This window comes from Bombina bombina, chromosome 4, assembly GCF_027579735.1.
Source record: "Bombina bombina isolate aBomBom1 chromosome 4, aBomBom1.pri, whole genome shotgun sequence".
NCBI classification, from domain to species: Eukaryota; Metazoa; Chordata; class Amphibia; order Anura; family Bombinatoridae; genus Bombina; species Bombina bombina.
In genome coordinates, this window is record NC_069502.1 from 481848645 (window position 1) to 481873041 (window position 24397).

General features: G+C 36.5%; 2 protein-coding genes across 2 annotated transcripts in view; one reads left to right on the forward strand and one right to left on the reverse strand.

Annotated features, from left to right (window-relative positions):
• TMEM14A (transmembrane protein 14A) overlaps positions 1-5613 on the forward strand; it is a 48277-nt gene extending 42664 nt beyond the window's left edge. Inside the window, exon 5 of the mRNA XM_053710376.1 lies at positions 719-5613. Coding sequence (XP_053566351.1) covers positions 719-761 — 43 coding nt within the window. The 3' untranslated portion in view covers positions 762-5613. The remainder of the gene's footprint in view (positions 1-718) is intronic.
• A 1820-nt stretch (positions 5614-7433) lies between these two features.
• LOC128655445 (glutathione S-transferase-like) overlaps positions 7434-24397 on the reverse strand; it is a 121455-nt gene continuing 104491 nt past the window's right edge. The window contains exons 5-7 of the mRNA XM_053709067.1: positions 20962-21103; positions 19548-19681; positions 7434-7646 (exon numbers count right to left, since the gene is read on the reverse strand). Of these exons, the coding sequence (XP_053565042.1) occupies positions 19577-19681; positions 20962-21103 (247 nt within the window). The 3' untranslated portion in view covers positions 7434-7646; positions 19548-19576. The remainder of the gene's footprint in view (positions 7647-19547; positions 19682-20961; positions 21104-24397) is intronic.

Sequence of the window (24397 nt, forward strand, 5' to 3'; positions counted from 1 at the left end):
AAGACTACACAAATTTGTCTCTTCTCATTGGTTCAGCAGATGTTTCTAACTATTTCCCTGTAGTGCATTGCTTCTCTTGAGCTGACTTTTTCTGGGGATTATTGATGTGTGAGCAACAGTACAATAATAAAATGCTCTAATGTGTCTCACTGTATGTGTAGGTAGTCCAAGTGTAACTGTGTGTTAGGATGAACTCTTAAAGGGATACTAAACCCAAACTTGTCTTTAATGATTCAGAGCATGCAATTTTAAGCAATTTTCTAATTTACTCCTATCAAATTTTTGTCATTCTCTTGCTATCTTTATTTAAAAAGCAGGGAGTTAAAGTTTAGGAACCAGCCCATTTTAGGTTGAGCACCCTGGATAGCTCTTGCTTATTGGTGGCAACATTTAGCAAACCAATAAGCAAGCATTAACCCAGGTTCTTAAGATTTACATTCCTGCTTTTTAAATAAAGATTGCAAGAGAACGAAGAAAAATTGATAATAGGAGTAAATTAGAAAGTTGATTCTGAATCATTAAAGAAAAATGGGTTTAGTGTCCCTTTAATGATCAGCTCGTCTTTTGATGACTATGAAAATAATTGATTATCCTTTTCATGGCTTCAATAGCTATAAAGCAGTGTATTATCAGACAGACCTGCCATGCAAATCCTCATGATTGCAATACAGTGTTTATATGTGGACTCTTAACTAATTGTGCATCTTTTTTTCTGCAGCCTCTTCATAGTCCTAAGACTTGTATTGGGGCTCTTCTCTTAGACAACGTCTGCTAGAAAACTGCCTACGATCAAATATTTCTCCTGGGATTCCACAAGTGCTTCTGATTATATTGTATATATACAATGATTGTTTATCAGATCCCTTGATTTATGTATTACACTAGGTTTTCAGTGTCTAATCATGTAATGTCATATAAGAGTACATGTAGTAATCCTATGTTGCTAGAACATATACATGTCTGGTGTAAGGGAATTGTCTTTGTGTTCACTTGGAAATGCAACAGTATTTCATGTTTGTACCAGCTTAGTAGTAATAGTAGTAGTAAGCAAAACCTTTTCCCCTCAGTTATGTCTGTACTCGTTATAATACTTTTGGACCACACCATTGCGTCATCTCTCTAAAACAAACAAACAAATACTAAATTGACATTCCAGTGACCAAACCCTTTTTCTTATATTTGTTTGTTCCTGAATTGTTTTATATTTTTACCCTTTGTTATTCTTTCTCTTAGCTTTCCCTTTCTTACATGTCTTGATCCCCCACCTACAGTTGCACTAAGTTGCTATGAAACCCTCCAGTGGATTCAATTGCACCATTTTTACTCTCTTTGCTTGTTAATTGATGTTATACTAAAAGAAAATTGCTTACATTTATATCATATTAAGGTAAAGGTGCATACAATATTAATTTCTGCTGCTGCATCTCGTTTACATAACCTCTCTATAGCTAATATTATCGTATTTACATTTTTAGTATATGTGGTGGTTTCAACAGGTAACAGCATTTATTTCACATGACAAAGTAAAGATAAATATGTTGACTGTAAAAAGTGTAATACTCTCCAGCAGGGAAATGGAACATTAGGAACATTAAATGGGAGAATATTTTGCAGTGTAATGTCCCTTTAAACATTAGGGTGCTAACCAAGGGTCCTCTGAGCTACATATAGAGGATAGAGAGAGGTACTGGTAGGGTCATCAATTGTTATTGTGCCCTTCTACTTTTCTTATGAAAATATTGTGAGATTAAAGGGACAGTCTACAATAGAATTTTTATTGTTTTAAAAGATAGATAATCCCTTTATTACCCATAACCCAGTTTTGCATAACCAACACAGTTATATTAATATACGTTTTATCTCTGTGATTAACTTGTATCTAAGCATCTTCTGACAGCCCCCTGATCACATGACTGTGACTGTTTCAATTGAGATGCATTTAGTATTGTGTTGGGTTAACTCTTAAATAACTTCCCGGGCGTGAACACATTGTTATCTATATGGTCCACATGAATTAGCAGTCTCCTGTTGTGAAAAGCCAATAAAAGAAAACATGTGATAAGAGGCTGTCAATAGAGCCTTTGAAACAGGCAGAAATTTAGAGGTTTAAATGTTATAAAGTAAATTAATCTAAAAATGTTGGTTGTGCAAAGCTGGGGCATGATTAGTATAGGCATTGAATATCTTTTTAAGCAATAACAATTTTTGTGTAGACTGTACCTTTAACTGTCTCTAACCGGGCCTTAGCAGATGAGATAAGATAAGGTAACCCGCTAGGTTACAACATGGCAGTGCCCATTACTTATACAAACTACACTTTTACACTTATTTCATCAATATATAAATAACTAATATAATTTTAAGAAATATGTTTGTATATTATTTTCAGGCCAGTAACTAATTTGAATACAACATAATATATAGTATCTATTTAGTGCGTAATGTACCTTTTAAACATATAGTAATAGCCTTTTAATTGCAAGACATATCTGTTGTGCTGCTATAGACTAACATACTAGCCAAGTCTAAATGATTTTTTAAACAAATTAACATCTTGCTTGTTGTAATTGTTTATCAATAGCTAAACCCCACCCATCACTTGCCTTATTCAGAGGAGTCCATCTTGGCTTTAGTCTGCAGACAATGCATTTAGTCTGTTATAAATGCATTGATTTGCAGTTTTATCTGATAAAGCCAATTAAGGATAATTTGTAGCAAGGTTTGCCTTGAGAAGTCAAGCGTGCATTTCAAGTTCTGAGAATTAATAAAGCCACGATTTTTAGAGCTAAATTACAGGGAAAGGGGTAAAATAAATAAGAAAAGTGTATTTCAAAGTTGTTTTACTGTGCATAACTAAACCTTATATTAAAATTTCAAATTATCTACTGTCCCTTTAAATCCCCTTTTATTTACCTCTTTTTGGACATAGCAAGGGACTTGTAAAAAAATAAATAATAACATTGTGAATGTGTGTTTGCTGTTTGCATCACTGAGAATTGGGGAGGGGGCTTATCAACCCCCTTGAATCACCACTGGCCATTTCTCGTCTATAAAGAGAGCATGTGCAAACAATTATTGCGTTATAGCTTTTTTTATTACAACATATAAGAACTTTGTGGTCTTTGACCCTTTCGTAAGTAATAAAAAAAAAAAATGTATTTGCTGAAAGGCTGCTACTTCTGATTAGAACCAGGTTAAACAGCCATTGTGTGCCAATGATACCTGCCTGTGACTAGCATTATGCTTGCATATCCGTATACTGCTATGCTTGGTCTGTTAATTGTAATGAATGTATATAATTTTGCCAAACAAAATAAGCCTGCTGTAACAATGTATGTTCTGATTCAGGGCTCAATGATTTAAACATCTCCTCTCTGTTGAGATAATCTAAAATGGCTGACATCTCTCAAATCATTTTTGAACAGCAAAGTTTCACTTGGGAGTTGATTAACTAGCTATGCAAGGTCCTGGATGTGAAGGATGAGACATATATTACAATATAATGCTAAAAAAAAAGCCCCCAAAGATTTTCTGTGATTTCTCTCCACATAGCTGAGTCTTGATCATCAAGCCCTTAGTCACATCGATGTGTATAATTTTATTTTCTAAAGTTAGTTACATAAATCACAGTATTGCTTGCGAGTAATCAGACTGTCTTGCCTAACCTATGTATTATCTTGTCTGTAGAATGAATGGCAGTGCGAAGATTGTGTGAGGTCAGATTTTTATTAATTATTGGTAAATTAACCTCTTAAGGACATATGACGGAATTTTTCCGTCATAAAACAATTGAGCAAACTGAAAGCTGTGTCCTTAAAGGGTTAACTGTGTTTATGAGACCAAAATATTAGTGTTCATTCAAGAAGAAAAACAACAATTCTGTTACAACAATTATAGTGTCAGTAATTTTACCTATAACATTCTGGGTTAGCTCCTGTTTGAATATAACTTTTTACTTTAGAAGCTTGAATAAGAAACTCAAATGACTTGATCAAATCATACAAACCAATCTGCTACAACCTATATTAACCAGTAGCCAAAGAGCAAAGCTGATAACAATCTTAGTTTTTCAGGAGCTGGCTCAGTATCTCGTATTCCCTCTGAAAGGTTTAGCTTTTAACAAACTATTTCTGCTAGGTGCAGGGTCAACATTTGCTAGGGTGAGCGTTATTACAGACAAGGTGACTGTCTGACTTGTCTACTCACACTTCCTCTAATCCTAGAAAAAGATGGTAATGTTTTGATTTTGCATATTCCATATTATACAGTGCTCTATTATCCAGTATATTGTTTACCCAATACTGTAGAAATACAAATTATATTGTCAGAATAAACAAATGATGGCCCATCAAATCGGAGATTAAAGCAAGTGCCAGGAGTATACTACCAATCACACGGCTTGTCTCAGATTGCTTGTATCATCCCCAACCTTCTTTGGGGGGAAAAAATGTGCAAAACAGAGGTACATTTAATTTTAATATAGGTACAAAACCCAAAATTTGAAATCCAAACTTAATCTGAAATCCAAACTTTTTAATTTAATATTGCTTTAAAAAATATATATATATATTAAAAAATCAATATTTTCTCTGCCTGTAAGTCACATAAGTATTAAAATGATATAAAAATTCCCTTAGGTTGCATGTTTAAGCTGTATTATGACATTTAAATACTACCTGAATGACATTAGATATTGTTGTATACACGTGTCCCCTCCCCAAACTGTCGCAATTTAAAGATGAAAATATTACAAAATCCAAATTATTTCGAAATCCAAACCTTTTTGGTCCCAAGCAGTTAAGATAAAGGGTTTTCTACCTGTATGCTAAAGCAAAACTTGAATTGTTTTTGGTGGGAAATTTTACTGTACTTTAGCTGTACTATAAGTGATACATTTAAGGGACACTCGAGTCAAAATTCAACTTTCATGATTTGGGAAGAGCACACAATCTTTCTAATTCATATCCATTACCAAATTTTGCACAATATTTTTATATGCACACTTTTTAAGGCACCAGCTCCTACTGAGCATGTGCAAAAGCTCACAGGGTATACATATACTAGTCTGTGATTGGCTGATATCTGTCACATGATACAGAGGGCTGGCAAATGTGAGAAAAAATAAATTTGCAAGAAAAAAATCTGCTTTTGTGAAATTAAGATTGTTATTGTATTGTCTTTTTATCATGCACTTGTTAATTATGCAATTCTACTGTATTTAGTGGTCCTTTAAACTTAAAAGAGAAATGTCTTTCCTCAATAAACTGCAGATAATAAACTGAACTGTTGGTGCAATGATAAATGCAGAGAGCTTATGCTATCGGCATTTATCGATGTGCAGAGGACGTGATCCACAATATCAGATCATGTCCGCTGGCACAATGATAATTCGGCCCCATAGTGTTCAATAAGTACTATTTAGTATACTGTGGGATCAGAACATGTAAAAAATAATAATTAGGAATTATTGGACAATAAAGAATGTAATTGAATGCACTTTTCTAGATCATTTCTAATGATTTTTCCTCTTCTTGCATTATTTTTGTACAATTACTCTAGGTTTTTAAGCATTTATATATTACATTAATAAAATGTGTGGTATAGTTTAATAAATGTACAGAGTATTGTGGTTTTCTTTTCTTTAAAACGAATGTCTCTGAATTAAATTATTTTTATGTTTTAAACATTGTTGTTAAAACCATCATATGAAGTGCACTTACTGTCTGGGCTGGAGGCGCATGCAAGTGAGGATGCACAAACTAAAATGTCAGCTGTTGTCATAAGCTCTTTTTAGCTGTATTACTAATTTAAAAAAAGACATTCTTGAATTATGCCAAAAAAATAAAATCCAAAGATTAAGCAGACAATAAAACCAATCTATTTGCTTCACTTTTGTAGTGTAGGCAAGCAAATTGTGCTAACCCCACAGTGACATGTCGCTGTCTGGTAGATACTTAGATCTAGCTAGTGATTAATGGCTGTGCACATATGCCTCGTCATTTAGTAGCACCAGTAGGATTATGCTTCTCAATCAAATTGTAAGTGTAAAATATGTGCATGTAGGCAGAACAAAAGACACCTTGTTGACAGCGAGTGTGGTTGGGGGTTTTCACCTCCAATAACATACAGTATGTAAAGTTTGTAACGACTCTATAGCCTCTGTCCAGCATTTCGCCTAGCGATGGTGTTTTACTATTTTTAAAGCTTTTGTAGACTAAATTAAAAAAACAGTGCATCTCCAAATCTAAGGTGACTATTACAAATAAAAAGTGCGTAAGAATTATTGCACTTACTAAAAACAATAAAAATTGAGCATTGAATCACTCAAATCCTTGTTCTTCGGATCCGCCTGCTCTGTGCGGCTTCGCTCTGCCAGTACTTGCATATTAGGCTAAAAGTGTTCACAAGTTTCAAAACTACAGAAGCCTGTGGATGACAAAATACCTTGACACATTTTGTCCTTTTGCTGTAGGAAACATGTCAAAGTATTATTTTTTTAGGGGACATAATACCCATATGCTAAATGGCTTGAAAGTGATGTAGCATAACTTTAAAAAAAAAGATATTTTACCTCAAAATGTCTTTAGCTCACACTAGTATGCGCTCTGTGAACAGTTATCATTCAGCTGCTGCAGCTGCATGTTGAAAAAAAGAACAGCCAATCCTCTTCATTTGTGCTGATGTAACACTTTGCTTTACTCATGAGATTTCACTGACATCTTGAGAGATTTCCTAGTAAATTTCTCTTTAAAGATTACTTTTGCATATAAGCTATTGTGGACAAGGGTGTTTCCCCTATTTTAATTAGTTTGTTCGGTAAAGTTTTGAACGAGATTTCATGATGCCAGTATCCTTCATATTGCAGCTGGTTCTGTTCTTCAACAGGTGAATGGTTACAAGATAGCTTCTGCTCCATTTATATTTAATGCAGAGCTATTCCCAGCTCGCAAATGTGATGAGCAGCAGATACCAATCTCTTTGAATTCTGCAATATTTTTCCCTGCAAGATATTAGTTTCATTAATGGGTTTTATTTTATCTAGCCCTTTATATATAAGGATTCATCTGACTTGCAAGAAGGTAAAATCTTAGGGGTTGAGTTTGATAGTGCTGGAGACATTAATGTGGAGCTCAAAGTTACTATAGCTTCACACTTAATAACATTTATAAATCAAATTGAGAAAGAGAATGTCTAGAAAAGAAACTATTTCTTGCTGCCCAGTGCTACAACATATGAATAACTGCAGTGCAGGCTGATGACGTAACAAAATATTCTGCTATCACTCATTCTCCCAACTCGCTCTCTACCACCACTCCCCATCTCATTTTAATAAACACAAAGGTATAAGTCATATCATCATTGAAAATAACACTTATTTTACATTTTTTTATAAGAATGCAAATACCTGGTAAAAATAAAGAAGCACAAAGAAATGAGTTTCATTTTTATTTATGCTCTCAGTAGAGGGTTTTGTCTGTATCATTTTTAGAATTCTTGTGCTTGTAAATATATTTACAATATTATGGCATTTGAAGAATAGTTTTCACTGTGGTGATATATTTTTCATCAGTTTTTGGTTGCCTTTGGCTCCCAGGCTGCAGGAATTTTTTAATTGTAGGGATCTCACTAGTTCTTTCCTTGAAACTCTGTAAAGAAGTACATAAAACAAGCATTCATTTTTGCAATTTGTACAGTTACAGGAACATATTTACATATAGGAGCACAGTAAATGATATTGTGTAGGCCTTGTAGAAACCAAAACATCTAGCAGGAGACATTTTGTCCCATAATTGTTCATGCTAGTTAACTAATTAAGCTTTAAACTAGGGCTGCAACTAACGATTATTTTCATAATCGATTAATCGGCCGATTATTTTTTCGATTAATCGACTAATCGGATAAAAAGAGAATCAATAATAGTTTTCTATGTTTTAAATAAAATCCACATAATGAGTGTTACAAATATAATCTTCAGATGAAAACTTTACATTAACACAACTGTTTCTTACATTTTTAAGCAGCAGAGCAGTTTTATAATTAAAACAAAACCACAAACTGTTTGAAAAGAGGTAGAACTAGAAAGAGTTAGACCATCACTGTTAATAACATTCTGTTATTCACTCTTTCAGAAACTTTGCATTGAAATGCAAAAATCTCAACATGTCCACATGCGTCTGGCTAAGGCTAGTTCTCTGTTTGCAGCTATATTTCCTGTAGCAGAGAAAAGGCTGTTGAGGTATATAAGTAGGGTTTTGCCAATTTCACCAAAGTGGGATATTTATCTTTGTTAGCTCTTCACCAATGCTAAGTGTTTTCTACCTTGGCAAGGGGCCTCTCAATAAAGTAACCCTTGACTTCATTCTAACATAAAAATATCTTGAATATCTATATGCAATGGTAAATAACCAGCTATAAGGTTAGGGGAAATATCTAGTCCGCTCAAAAAAATAACGGATATATACTTATAAGGTTGAATCTGGTACATATTATCACAATTTATTAAAAATATATAAAAACAATAAAAAACTAAATCAGAAGCGCTAAGGACTGTATATCAATAACAGGACAAAGCCTTACACATTTATTTATACAGTACATATAATCAGCAATAGCAAGCAATACTCTAATAATTGTGCAAACAGATAAGAGTGCACATCATTTTAAATAACTCCCATCAATCTAGGGGCAAGGTGTAAATAACAAGCTCAGCACTATATCATGCAAAGCATAGTTCCAAATAACCAGATTTAATATAAACAATCCAAATGATGACTCCTATTATATCTGGGTTGTACATAAGCCAGGGGTAGTTCTAAACTTATGCTGTCCTGAAAAAGTAAAAAGTAGACGTCCTTTAGGCTAAGGACATAACCATAAAACACAATACCATATGCAGCAGTTCATTGGAGTGAAGCAGCTGGTGTTGTGCACAGACCAACTAATTGCAAACCAACTAATCGATTAATCGATTATGAGATTTGTTGACAACTATTTTCATAATCGATTATGACGATTAGTTGTTGCAGCTCTACTTTAAACAAAGTTGTAATGATGTCCAGAGCAAACATTACCTATAAAGGTTTTAAAGGGACACAAAAGTCCATTTATTTCATGTAATTGGCAAAGTTTCCCAAACCTCAAAATGCCTATAAATACACCACACCCACAATTCAGTTTTACAAACTTTGCCACCTATGGAGGTGGTGAAATAAGTTTGTGCTAAGATTTCTACGTTGATATGCGCTTCTCAGCATTGTTGAAGCCTGATTCCTCTCAGAGTACAGCGAATGTCAGAGGGACGTGAAGGGAGTATCACTTATTGAATACGATGATTTCCCTAACGGGGGTCTATTTCATAGGTTCTCTGTTATCAGTCGTAGAGATTCATCTCCTACCTCTCTTTTCAGATCGACGATATACTCTCAATTTACCATTACCTCTACTGATAACTGTTTCAGTACTGGTTTGGCTATCTGCTATATGTGGATGGGTGTCTTTTGGTAAGTATGTTTTTTATTACTTAAGACACTTCAGCTATGGCTTGGCACTTTATGCATTTATGTAAAGTTCTAAATATATGTATTGTACTTATATTTGCCATGAGTCAGGTTCATGTATTTCCTTCTGCAGACTGTCAGTTTCATATTTGGGGAAAATAAACATTTTTAAGATTTTTTTTTTTTTTTTACATTGGGTTTAGTCTTTCTTTCAATTGACTACTTTCTTGCAAATTGCGTGCGGTATTAGGAAAAATACATCTATGACGCAACTTTGTCATTTCCGGCGTCATAGTTAACGCCGAAGCCTTACACACGGTTGCATCATTAGTGTGTGTCATTTCCGGTTATTATTGGTGCAAAAAAAGTTTTCAGTTACGTTGTGCGTCATACTTGGCGTCAAACTTTTTCATTATTTTTATTTTTTTTTTTTTTTTTTTTTTTTTATAATCAAAGTTTTTTTTATTGAAGCAAAACTAGAAATACAACATAAAGACATATTATACATTTCTTATTTGTTTTTGGTAATTTTTGCATACAATGCATTGCTTATCTGAGTAACAGTGAGATATAAGCATATAGATGAGCAATGAAATCTCAGAATAAACATAACTCTCCAGACATATACTGTACAAACTGGAAATACAGCACAATGTATGCGAATTTAAAGTAAAATAAACAAAATCTAGCTTTACCTCTTTTTATTCTTTCGTTTCCTATGTAAAATCAAAGTAAATTTATATAGTGTAAATATCCTGAACAACTTATACATCCTATAGTGTGATAATGTAAGTATGAAAGAAATGTATGTGTTATCTAAGATTTTGCAAAATATAGGAGAGCATTAAAAGTTGCTCCTACTAGATGTATAGAATTAGAGATCAGGTCAGTGAATGTTAGACTTTGATTATCAGTGGGCTATCAAGACATCTCTCCATCTCCTGTAGCTGAGTGCTTTAATAAACTAACCTCAATTTCTCTTTTATATAAAAATGTAGTAACAACTTATTACAAGACAAATATAACTATAATACCTCTATCATAAACTAGCGTCTAATAAAATGATATTTTACCTTGAGCTGTATATCAGAATAACAAACCACCTTAACTGAGAGGTACAATTTAATAAACAGAGAAAATATAACAGTATTATATCAGTAGCGGATAAATACCGCTTGTTTGTCCACCTAGAGTAAGGGTGGACAGAAGCTAGATGAAATTTTATGTAATACACCAGAAAGACAGGTGGACAAATCTTTTGGACCTTAGTTGTAAATATTTAGGAAGGAGCAAGTGATATAAAAATATAATGTGAACAAATGACAAAAAGAGCTATTCAGTATATATAGATGGCAAACTCAATATTAAAATGTATGATGGGAGTCAATCTTATTCAGAAACTAGGATGACATTTTATTTTAATGGGACTGTCATTGTAGCGAGAGATGAGAGATAATATGAACAACACTTTTAGGTCTTTAATATATTGGGACTATTTGAATTATTTTAAGTAATATTGAGAGACATGTGCAATCTCTCAAAGATCAATTCAAAACTGCAAGGCTGAGTTTGATGGGAGGGAGACTCACTTGAAGAAAACTTGTGTCTCACTATGGTAAGGTGCTTAGCGGGTAGAATACTTGATGAAACAGTGAACCACTACCACGTGGGGAGTGCTGGATAGGGCATTTTTATATGTCATATGACGTACCGTGATTTTACTACCTTAGAATGGAAATATGTAAACTTTAGAAACCTAGTAAAGAGATCCCCATTATAAAGGACTCAATAGGTATCTCTATAAAAACTCAAATACTAATGGTAGGGTAGTGAATCAGAGAATAGCACGATATCCAGGTGAATGTATGTGAGATCAACATGTTGAGCCTCCCTATCCAAGGGTCAGAAGTGAGGTCATAAATATAAGGAAGCTATATCACTACACATATCCCCCTCAACTAGTGCGGTGTTTAATCATATCGGCTATAGTAGTGCATAATACCTAAGGAATCTGCCCTTGCCAATGTGGGAGCTGGAGCTTAAATGCGGTTTACAATAATATAGTAATTAAAAGTATAGTTTTTACAATGTCATATCCGCCCCTCACTACACACAGCTTTATGTACATCTACTCACATATAAAACAAAAGCTGGTCAGAGACGCCAGCAATTAGCGTCCCAGAGTGGCCTGACGGAGACTGAACATATATATAAATGTGAGGGCTGGAAATAATCAAAAACAAAACAGAAACACAAAAAAAAACCCAGAAAAAAAAAACCCAACAGAAACAGCAGGATAGTAATTAACAGTTCAAATTGCACTCATCAAACTCTTCTAATATGTAATAATAAACAATTGAAACTTGCATGGTAAATACTACTGCTTAGTATAGCCAGTGAGTCCTCTTCATCCCACTCCAACTCGAAAATTGTATTGTTCCGGTCTGTGAATATGGTAGGGACTCTGTGTAAATATGGCAGATAAGTGTTCTAAGATACATAGGAGCGAGGGTCTCTTGACTAAGTGAGCCTCTTCACACAGCACAAAGTCCGTTTTCAGGTGACAACCAGCACCCGAACCCCGACCAATGAGACCGGCCGCATCTCCCCAGCCGGCGGCCAGAGGAAAGCAATCACCCCTCTTTTCTTCTAGATACAATGCGTGCGGTGGCTGAAATCGGATCCGCTGAGTATTCATGACCAGCCAGGGTGTCTTGGGGCTGACTGAGTCAGTACTTGTGAGTAAATTTCCCCTTCCAGCATGGGAAGGTAAGATTTTGGTGAGACCATACACAGTTTTACTTGCGCTACTGTCTTCCGGACTATAGTCCGGAATATCGCCATTCCCCTCACTCTGTGCAGACAAACATTGTTGAGTAGGGGATAGGTCCGTTGTCGGCTCCGTGCATTCCTAAACCTTTACTTGGGAGACAGCATCCAGTGCAGACTTGTGTGGCGTTGCCTCCTCTGGCCATAGCGGTGAGATCGTCAAATCTTCTATCGATCATGTTTGTGAGCTCTATTAGCAATGTTTGAATGTCTATGTGCTCCATTTCTAATTGGCAATAAGATGGTCCTGTTAAACCTAGCAATCTGGTGGGGGGTTAGTGGAATCAATAGTTGAAGGCCGGCGTCGTTCCTCATAAAGGTCTGATCGTGCGTTCCAAACAGCTCCGTAAACGGAGTAAATATGCATATCGAAATGTTCCTTTAGATATAAGGGATCAAATAGTAGAGCTGAAAAACTTTGTTATGTAAAACTCAGGAGATATTTGAAGAGATTTTTGTAGTGAATTCAGAGCTGCCATAGAGTGCGATCATCATGGCGCCGGCATGACACGCCCCAAACTTTTTCATTATTTTAATACCCCATTGATGTTTGCCTTCTTGCCCTTTTTCTCTATCAGAGGGCTATGCTATTGCATTTTTTTCCCATTCCTGAAACTGTCATATAAGGAAATTGATCATTTTGCTTTATATGTTGTTTTTTCTTTTACGGTTTTGCAAGATGTCTCAATCTGATCCTGCCTCAGAAGTTTCTGCTGGAACATTGCTGCCTGACATCGGTTCTACCAAAGCTAAGTGCATTTGTTGTAAGATTGTGGGAATTATTTCGCCGAATGTCATTTGTAATAGTTGTCATGATAAACGTTTACATGCAGATAGTGTGTCCATCAGTAATAGTACATTGCCAGTTGCAGTTCCTTCAACTTCTAATGTACATGATATACCTATGAATTTTAAAGAATTTGTTTCTGATTCTATCCAGAAGGCTTTGTCTGCATTTCCACCTACTAATAAACGTAAAAGGTTTTTTAAAACTTCTCATTCAGTTGATGAAATTTCAAAGGACCAACAACATAATAATTTATCCTCCTCTGATGAGGATCTATCTGATACAGAAGATCCTTCCTCAGACATTGACAAATCTACTTATTTATTTAAAATAGAGTATATGCGTTCTTTATTAAAAGAAGTGTTAATTACTTTGGATATTGAGGTAACCAGTCCTCTTGACGTTAAGTCTAATAAACGTTTAAATGCTGTTTTTAAACCTCCTGTGGTTTCGCCAGGGTTTTTTTCCTATTCCTGAGGCTATTTCTGATATGATTTCTAAGGAATGGAATAAGCCAGGTACTTCTTTTATTCCTTCTTCAATGTTTAAAAAATTGTATCCTTTACCAGCAAATTCTATAGAGTTTTGGGAAAAAATCCCCAAAGTTGATGGGGCTACTTCTACTCTTGCTAAACGGTACCACTATTCCTATGGATAGATAGTACTTCCTTTAAGGATCCTTTAGATAGGAAGCTTGAATCTTATCTAAGGAAAGCATATTTTTATTCAGGTCATCTTCTCAGACCCTGCAGTTTCTTTGGCCTGATGTAGCGGCTGCAATCAACCTTTCTGGTTGGAGAATTTAGCGCAACAAGAATTGGATTCTGACATATCTAGCAATATATATTTTGATATTATCAAAATTGATGTTAGATCCATGTCTTTATGCTATATTAGCTAGAAGAGGTTTGTGGCTTAATCTTTGGAATTCTGATATGACATCTAAATCTAGATTACTATCTCCTTTCTTTCCATGGTAATAATTTATTTGGTTCTCCGTTGATTCTATTATTTCAACTGTTACTGGGGGAAAGGGATGTTTTTCTGCCCTCAGGATTAAAAACCTAAGGGTAAATTTAAGGCTTCTAACTGTTTTCGTTCTTTCGTCAAAATAAGAAACAACAAAACTCAATCCTTCCCCCAAGGAATCTGTTTCCAATTGGAAGCCTTCCTCAAACTGGAATAAATCCAAGCCATTTAAGAAACCAAAGTCAGCCCCTAAGTCCGCATGAAGGTGCGGCCCTCATTCCAGCCTCAGCTGGTAGGGGACAGATTAAGGTTTTTCAAGGATATTTGGATAAATTCTGTCCAAAATGAATGGATTCAGAGCATTGTCTCTCAAGGGTATCGAATAGGATTCAGAGTAAGACCTCCTGTGAGAAGATTTTTTCTCTTGCGTATCCCAGCAAATCCTGTAAAAGCTCAGGCTTTCCTGAAGTGTGTTTCAGACCTGGAGTCTTCAGGGGTAATCATGCCAGTTCCTTTTCAGGAACAAGGTTTGGGGTTTTATTCAAATCTATTCATTGTCCCAAAGAAGGAAAATTTATTCAGACCAGTTCTGGATCTGAAAATTTTGAATCGTTATGTAAGAGTACCAACTTTCAAGATGGTGACTATAAGGACTATTCTGCCTTTTGTTCAGCTAGGACATTATATGTCCACAATAGACTTGCAGGATGCATACCTTCATATTCCGATTCATCCAGAACATTATCAGTTCCTGAGATTCTCTTTTCTAGACAAGCATTACCAATTTGTTGCTCTTCCATTTGGCCTAGCAACAGCTCAAAGAATCTTTTCAAAGGTTCTAGGTGCCCTACTCTCTGTAACCAGAGAACAGGGTATTGCAGTGTTTCCTTATTTGGACGATATCTTGGTACTAGCTCAGTCTTTACGTTCTGCAGAATCTCACACAAATCAACTAGTGTTCTTTCTTCGGAAACATGGTTGGAAGATCAATTTACCAAAAAGTTTCTTGATTCCTCAGACAAGGGTCACCATTTTAGGCTTCCAGATAGATTCAGTGTCCATGACTCTGTCTCTAACAGACAAGAGATGTTTCAAATTGGTTGCAGCCTGCCGGCACCGTCAGTCTCAGTCATTCCCTTCAGTGGCTATGTGCATGGAAGTTTTAGGTCTCATGACTGCAGCATCGGACGCGATCCCCTTTGCTTGTTTTCACATGAGAACTCTACAGCTTTGTATGCTGAACCAATGGTGCAGGGATTGTAAAAAGATATCACAATTAATATCCTTAAATCCCAATGTACGACACTCTCTGACATGGTGGATAGATCATCATCGTTTAGTTCAAGGGGCTTCTTTAGTTCGGCCAACCTGGACAACAGATGCGAGTCTTTCAGGTTGGGGAGCTGTTTGGGGATCTCTGACAGCACAAGGGGTTTGGAAATCTCAAGAGGCGAGATTACCAATCAATATTTTAGAACTCCGTGCAATTCTCAGAGCTCTTCAGTTTTGGCCTCTGTTAAAGAGAGAACCGTTCATTTGTTTTCAGACAGACAATATCACAACAGTGGCATATGTCAATCATCAGGGTGGGACTCACAGTCCCCAAGCTATGAAAGAAGTATCTTGGATACTTGCTTGGGCGGAATCCAGCTCCTGTCTAATCTCTGCGGTGCATATCCCAGGTGTAGACAATTGGGAGGTGGTTTATCTCAGCCATCAGACTTTACATTCAGGGGAGTGGTCTCTCCATCCATATGTGTTTTTTCAGATGTGGGGTCTTCCAGAGATAGATCTCATGGCCTCTCATCTAAACAAGAAACTTCCCAGATACCTATCCAGGTCCAGGGATATTCAGGTGGAAGCAGTGGATGCGTTGATACTTCCTTGGTGTTATCATCCTGCTTACATTTTCCCGCCTCTAGTTCTCCTTCCAAGAGTGATCTCCAAAATCATCATGGAACAATCGTTTGTGTTACTGGTGGCTCCAGCATGGCCACACAGGTTTTGGTATGCGGATCTGGTTCAGATGTCCAGTTGTCAGCCTTGGCCACTTCCGTTAAGGCCGGACCTACTGTCTCAAGGTTCGTTTTTCCATCAGGATCTCAAATCATTAAATTTGAAGGTATGGAAATTGAACGCTTAGTACTAAGTCATAGAGGTTTCTCTGACTAATACTATGTTACAAGCTCGTAAATCTGTCTCTAGAAAGATTTATTATAGAGTTTGGAAGACTTACATTCATGGTGTTCTTCTCATAAATTCTCTTGGCATTCTTTTAGAATTCCCTAGAATTTTACAGTTTCTTCAGGATGGTTTGGATAAGGTTTTGCCTGCAAGTTCCTTGAAAGGACAAATCTCTGCTCTTTCTGTTTTATTTCACAGAAAGATTGCTATACTTCCTGATATTTACTGTCTTGTACAGGCTTTAGTTCGTATTAAGCCTGTCATTAAATCAATTTCTCCCTCCTTGGAATCTTAATTTGGTTTTTGAAGGCCTTTACAGGCTCCTCCATTTGGCCTATGCATTCTTTGGACATTAAACTACTTTCTTGAAAGTGTTGTTCCTTTTGGCTATCTCTTCTGCTAGAAGAGTTTCTGAGCTATCTGCTCTTTCTTGTGAGTCTCCTTTTCTGATTTTTCATCAGGATAAGGCAGTTTGCGGACTTCTTTTAAATTTTTACCTAAGGTTGTGAATTCTAACAACATTAGTAGATAAATTGTTGTCCCTTCCTTGTGTCCTAATCCTAAGAATTCTTTGGAAAGATCCTTACATTCTTTGGATGTGGTAAGAGTTTTGAAATATTATGTGGAAGCTACTAAAGATTTCAGGAAGACTTCCAGTCTATTTGTTTTATTTTCTGATCCTAGGAAAGGTCAGAAGGCTTCTGCTATTTCCTTGGCTTCTTGGTTAAAACTTTTGATTCATCAAGCTTATTTGGAGTTGGGTCAGGCCCCGCCTCAGAGAATTACAGCTCATTCTACTAGATATCAGTCTCCACTTTGTGGGACTTTAAGAATGAAGCTTCAGTTTCAGTTTGTATAAAGCACAATTATTTCCAAATTTCTTTTGTTGATGCTTTCTACTCCTTTCTTTATCACCCCACTGCTTGGCTATTCGTTAAACTGAATTGTGGGTGTGGTGAGGGGTGTATTTGTAGGCATTTTGAGGTTTGGGAAACTTTGCCCCTCCTGGTAGGATTGTATATCCCATACGTCACTAGCTCATGGACTCTTGCCAATATGAAAGAAATGAATTTATCAGGTAAGTTCTTACATATATTATGTTTTTTTTCTTTTCATGATTCATATAAAATACCCAATTTAAAAACAAATTCTCTAAATATAATTCTAATATAAACGTGTGCACAGTACCAGCTCCCAACTGTCCCTATTTAAGAGAGACAGTCCTTAAAGGGACACTGAACCCACATTTTTTCTTTCGTGGTTCAGATAGAGCATGCAATTTTAAGCAACTTTCTAATTTACTCCTATTATCAAATTTTCTTCATTCTTATGGTATCTTTATTTGAAAAGCATGAATGTAAGTTTAAATGCCGGCCCATTTTTGGTGAACAACCTGGGGTTGTTGCTGATTGGTGGATAAATTTCAAGTGCTGCCCAGGGACTGAACCAAAAATGGGGCTGGCTCCTTAGCTTAGATGCCTTCTTTTCAAATAAAGATAGCAAGGAGAAGTAAGAAAAATTTGATAATAGGAGTAAATTAGAAAGTTGCTTAAAATTGCATGCTCTATATGAATCACAAAAGAAAAAGTTTGGGTTCAGTGTCCCTTTAATTCTGAGCTCTGTCCCTCTGAGACAGGCCAGATTTCATATATACGGCAATGGCCCTCCTCATCCTTCTGAATCTCTAATACCTAGCCACACGTGTTGGGAGAGTGTGACAGGGCAGCATGACTTCTCTATGTCTAGTTGCTCTATTCAGATGTGTATTCCCGCTCTATTGTGTATCCGCTACCTTTAGAAGTTCTCTGGCCCTGTATCAACACAAACTTTTGCCTTCAGCCTTTGCAGGTGTGTATTTTTCCTCAACCTTATGTACTGCACTACTGCTATCTATAAAGACAGGATGCCATTTGGAGTGATAGGGTAATGATAGTTAATTGTCTGTTCTTGATTGGATTTTCCTTCCTTTAATCCTGAAAGGTGGTTAGGGGCTTAAAAGGTCAAGCACATCTCAGGCCAGGCAGTTCATGTATGTGTGCCACATAAGAACCAAGAGCACATGAGACTGAACTCTAGATAATACGTCCCTGTGCCCAGGATATTCAAAATCCACCAGATTATTTCATTTGGATACAGGGACTGTGAGATAGATTTTTATTCTGCAATTGTTTTGGATCTGTGACTTTCTGTGAGTGCGGTGGTTACCCTGTTTGTGATAACCTTACTCGCTCCAGGATCTCTAAGGGTTAAAACTACCTGGGGCAGTGGCAGTAACTCTCTAAGTAGAGGAGAACCGCCAGAGTGGGAGGGGGCCCAGTGTAGCAGAGCATGTGCTGGTGAGAAGGTAGAAGTCTGCAGCAGTGCTCTGGGGTGCCTCCTTGTGGCCAAAGATCGAACCCTTAAACATAATGGTCTGTAGCTACTAGTGTCATGTGCTAGAAGGTATGAGTTCCTACTGAGCATGTGCACAAGTTCACAGTATATACATTTTTTAAAAACAATTTTGAATGGCTGATGGCTGTCACATGATACAGGAGGATGGAGAATTAAAGAAGTTAAAAAAAATAATCAGAAAAGTATAAAATTACTGCTACCATGAACTCAGCCCTGAACTGCTAAATCATTTCTTTAATAATAATGTTTCAGTTGGGAAGCAAAGTTGGATCACCCATAATATCATTTTAACTGACAGCATTTTAATTTTAAATACAACATAAGGAGTAACACAAGAATGCCTTTGGAAATTTTCTTAGTCAAACCTCTACTTTATTTTCACTTTCCTCTAAAGGGCCTAGTTAATACAGTTAGAATATGGCACTAATAAACAAATGCACAATAAAAAGACAATGCAATAGCACTTTAGGTCTGAACTTCAAAATGAGTAGTAGAATCTTTGCTGACAAATCATGTGACAGCCAGCAGCCAATCACAAATGCTCATAATACGTGTATTCTGGTGAATTCTTGCACTATGGCCTCAGTAGTATCTGGTGACTCAAAAAGTGTAAATAAAAAAAGACTTTGTGCTATGTTTTGTTAAATGGAAGTAAATTGTAAAAGTTGTTTAAAATAGCCTGCGTCTACCTGAATCACAAACGTTTAATTTTGACTTGAGTGTCCCGTTAAGTAATAAATGGCTAAATTTTACCCCAGCAAACAGCAATAAGAAGTATGTACAGGTTTTTTTTTTCGTCCCAGAACCATGGTTTTTTCAGCTGATGAAAGGGCAGTCAAAGGCAGGACAAAAGGTAGCAATATGTAAAATTATCCTTTTTGTTTACCCTGCAGGTGAGGGAAAGAGAGTAAGAATGTCAAGCATGTTCTTCTTCAGTCATGAGAATGGCTTCCAGCAGGTGGACATCAGCCCAACTAAACTGGTTCCCAACAAGGTAGTCTTGACAGTGATCTTTTAAAACCTGAAAATAATTAATAATGACATGTAGCTATAATAATGATTTCAGATTGATCAAGAGATATAATATACACCAGGGGTGGGCAGACTTTTGTAAGGCAAGGGCTACCTGTTATTTTATTCCAAGTGACGTGGTCACCTAACTAAAAAAAAAAAAAACACCAGTCGCTGGCTGAAAATGGTATTTTTGCCACAAATACAGCTTTAAAAATCAACTGCGCTCTTTAATAATAAACACAGTCGCGCTTTTTACTTACTGTGAGAGCTCTCTCTGTACATCACGCCGGGACTATCAAGTAACCTTATCTGTGTACCGCACAATCAAGATGGCTCGACTCTAGGTCTAGCGGAGTAGCTAAGCCTGGAACACATGGGAAACCCACAGCTTGGGTACAACGATGACAATGAACTATTCTCAGCCAATCATAGACTCATTATACAAATTAATTTTATTGACTGGACACCATGTCAGGTTGATTAGGGGGCAGGTCCTGTTGGCTGCTCTCCATCCGTCTGCTACTAGCTGAAGACTATTGCAAATAGTTGACAGTGACAGCGTCAGGACCTGCAGGCTCTGAACCATCTTACACAGCAACCAGAGACTGGTATAGCAGCAACAGTACTGACCTGCACAATTTGGTTACAATTCTGGGGACAGAAAGCTGCAGAAACTAGCACAATGTATAGCTAATATTAGTGTGTCAGAGAAAGTATCAGAGAGCAGCATCAACGCCTGGTACAGAGTAAGTAAAAGAACCTGAGGGGAAGTAACAGACCCTGTGGAAAAAAACACTACCAGACCATTCACCCGCAGAGCCTGGTGACAAGTAACGGAGGACAGAACTAGAAAGTAGCAGCAGAATATCAGACAGAGCAGGACCTGGAACTGCCAAACCCAGGGATACCGAGCAGCATCTCAGCCTGGCGCATGAAGAGTCTGCACTATGGACTGACCGCTCTTGAGACAAAAAGTTGGAGAGTTTGGGACAGGCAGTAACCAAAGCTGGGGCAGCGAGTTCAGCTACAGCCGCATTCCGCATGCTGAAGTACACATACCGCTGTCATAGACTCATAGCCAATTTCAAAAGTCTGCATAAGAGAAACATTTCTCATATCTACGGTGACGAGGCTCTTCACTCATAATCCAGATGTGTGAGAAATATTTCTCTTATTATGCAGACTTTTTTAATCTTCCAGGCGGTCACCTCAAAATTCACTCGTGGTCCACTGGTAGACCGCGATCTACCTCTTGCCCACCCCTGATATACACACACCATGTCTTACCTTTTCATAAACTGGAAAGTATTGGTTAGTTGCTTTGTCCCTAATCAGTTTAAGTTGCTTTACTTTCTCACTTTCCATGAGAAAGCCCTTCAAAAGAATAAGACCCATTAGATCAGTAGTCCCATCCACATACATGTCAATACTAAAAAAGAAAAAAAGGAAATATTTTATTTCAACTGACAAAAAAGCTTCACAGAATTTTAATTATTGTGATATTTATAATTGCTACTTAATTATATCAAACACTTTGAGTTTGTACTACAAAAATGATTATTAAAAAAATGTTGAAGTATACTTTCATTATTTATTTTGTCCACTTTTCCTCTGATTTACCTATGAAAATTGTGAGCATGCCAGTTTCCATAAGGATTGGATAGGATAGTGTCTAAACAGCTCCTATCCCCCCTTTTTCATGTGTTTAGAGTTTGTATCCTATTTTTTGTCTGCTAGACACTGAGGCCTTCCAGATACTGAAGTGGAGAAGACAAGAAGCATGCAGCATAACAAAGAGGTCAAGCTGTTCTCCTTTAGGACATTAAACTTATAGCATATATCAGTGATTAAGAAATGCATTGCAAAATAGATATTTTAAAATAGTTTAACTGTAATTTTGTTATAACAGTTTAAGTTGCTAATCAAAAACAGTTCATGGATACACCCCTTTATAACCCTGGAGGAATTCATGTTCCTTGCCTTCTTCTTTGCTGTGTCTAGTTGGGGACAGATGTAGATGAACTTGCACTCCAATCTAACCAATCAGTGGGTGTGTAGAATGGTACAGGTCATACAGATTTTCCCTTACTTAAAGGGACAGTCAAGTCCAAAATAAACTTTCATGATTCAAATAGGACATGTAAATTTAAACAACTTTCCAATTTACTTTATCACCAATTTTGCTTTGTTCTCTTGGTATTCTTAGTTGAAAGCTAAACCTAGGAGGTTCATATGCTAATTTCTTAGACCTTGAAGGCCACCTCTTATGTGAATGCATTTTAACAATTTTCACCACTAGAGGGTGTTAGTTCATGTTTGCCATATAGATAACATTGAGCTCACACACGTGAAGTTACCTAGGGGTAAGCACTGATAGGCTAAAATACAAGTCTGTTAAAAGAACTGAAATAAGGGGGTAGTTTGCAGAGACTTAGATACAAGGTAATGACAGAGGTAAAACATAATTTATGTAAGAACTTACCTGATAAATTCATGTCTTTCATAATGGCAAGAGTCCATGAGCTAGTGACGTATGGGATATACATTCCTACCAAGAGGGGGCAAAGTTTCCCAAACCTCAAAATGCCTATAAATACACCTACTTCAGTTTAACGTATAGCCAAGTAGTGAGGTGTAAAAAGGAGTAAAAAAAGCATACAAAAAAGAGGAACTGGAAAATAATACTGTGCTTTTATACAAAAAAATATAACCACCAAAAACAGGGTGGGCCTCATGGACTCTTGCCATTATGAAAGAAATGAATTTATCAGGTAAGTTCTTACATAAATTATGTTTCCTTTCAAGTAAATGGCAAGAGTCCATGAGCTAGTGACGTATGGGATAAAATACCCAAGATGTGGAGGTCCACAGAAGAGTCACTAGAGAGAGAGGGATAAAATAAAAACATCTATTTACGCTGAGAAATTAAATCCAAAAAATAAGTTATTTTTAAAAACAGAAGAATCAAACTGAGACAGCTGCCTGAAGAACTTTTCTACCAAAAACTGCTTCAGAAGAAGCAAATACATTGAAATAGTAAAATTTAGTAAATGTATGCAAAGAAGACCAAGTTGCTGCTTTGCAAATCTGATCAACTGAAGCTTCATTCTTAAAAGCCCAAGAAGTGGCAACTGATCTAGTAGAATGAGCTGTAATTCTCTGAGGCGGAGACTGTCCCGCCTCCAAATAAGCCTTATGAATCAAAAGCTTTAACCAAGATGCCAAAGAAATGGCAGGGGCTTTCTGACCTTTCCTAGAACTGGAAAAGACAACAAATGGACTAGAGGTCTTCCTGAAATCCTTAGTAGCCTCAACATAGTATTTCAAAGCCCTTACCACATACAAAGAATGTAACGATTTTTTAAGCGAATGCTTAGGATTTGGACACAAGGAAGGAACAACAATTTCCCTAATAATGTTCTTAGAATTCACACCTTAGGAAGAATTGAAACGAAAGTCCGCAAAACAGCTTTATCCTGGATGGAAAATCAAAAAGGAGACTCACAATAGAGAGCCAGACAATTCAGAAAACTCTTTCTAGCAGAAGAGATAGCGCAAAAAGACCAATACTTTCCAAGGGAAGTAGCTTAATATCCAAAGAAGTGCATAGGCTCAAAAGGAGGAGTCTGCAAAAAACCTTCAAAAAGCCAAATTAAGACTCCATGGAGGAGAAATAAACTTAAAGGGTACAGTCTAGTATAAATTAAACTTTCATTATTCAGATAGGACTGTTTAATTTTTTTTTTATTTTTTAAATAATCTTTTATTGAGAACCATTAAGAATACATACGATAGCATAAAGAAATATGACCGAATAATATACAGTGTGCAACTGACTTTATGGCACTGATGTCATTTAGTACAAAGTTATACAATCAGTCCATATATTGCACAATAAACGTGTAAAGTATCATATTGTCAGATACGTTTAGGAACTTATGTTTTACTATACTAGTCAGAAAAAGCTTATTAACCAATGGCTAATACACTGGTCCTTTATGAACCAACTGATACACGCAGTATTACTCCTATGAGTGTGATAGCCATAACAATAAAACAATCAATACTTAATAATATAATATAATAGTGTTTAATATGGTCAAACATTGATAATAGGGTATATTGCCTAAGCCACTATCATTTACAACCTCCTTATGTATGTCATCTTCACTCAGAAAAAAAAAAAGGGTATAGAGGAGGAAGAAAGGGTGGGTAAGGGAGTTTTAGGTCTTGGCTGGCCTGAATAACCGATACTGGCCATATGGTGATTACCTGGTTAAAGCTACACCTGTGTAAGTAGGAAGGAATTCGGACCACCAAGTCTATTAAGTCGACTTTCTGTAAGAGTCCCACACTCGCCAGATGTTATAATAGAGCTCCAAGTTGCCTGAAAGTTTGGACATGTACATTTCCATGTCTCTGATAAACTCAACAATATCTATAATTTTAGATAAAGAAGGAGCTGTCGGCTGCTTCCAATCTCTTGCTATTGCCAACTTTGTGGCCATTAATATGTAGAACCTTACTGATCTATCTGTAATTGTAAGTCTTGAGGTCCCATGGTGGAGAAGTCCTAGTGTTGGCCCCATAGGCACGCTGATATTTAGGTGGTGAAGTATATTGAAGACTGATCTCCAGAGGCTTTTGAATTGGAGCATTCCCACCAGATATGTATTGATGAGCCCAATTTCCCACAACCCCTCCAGCACATAGGAGAGGACTT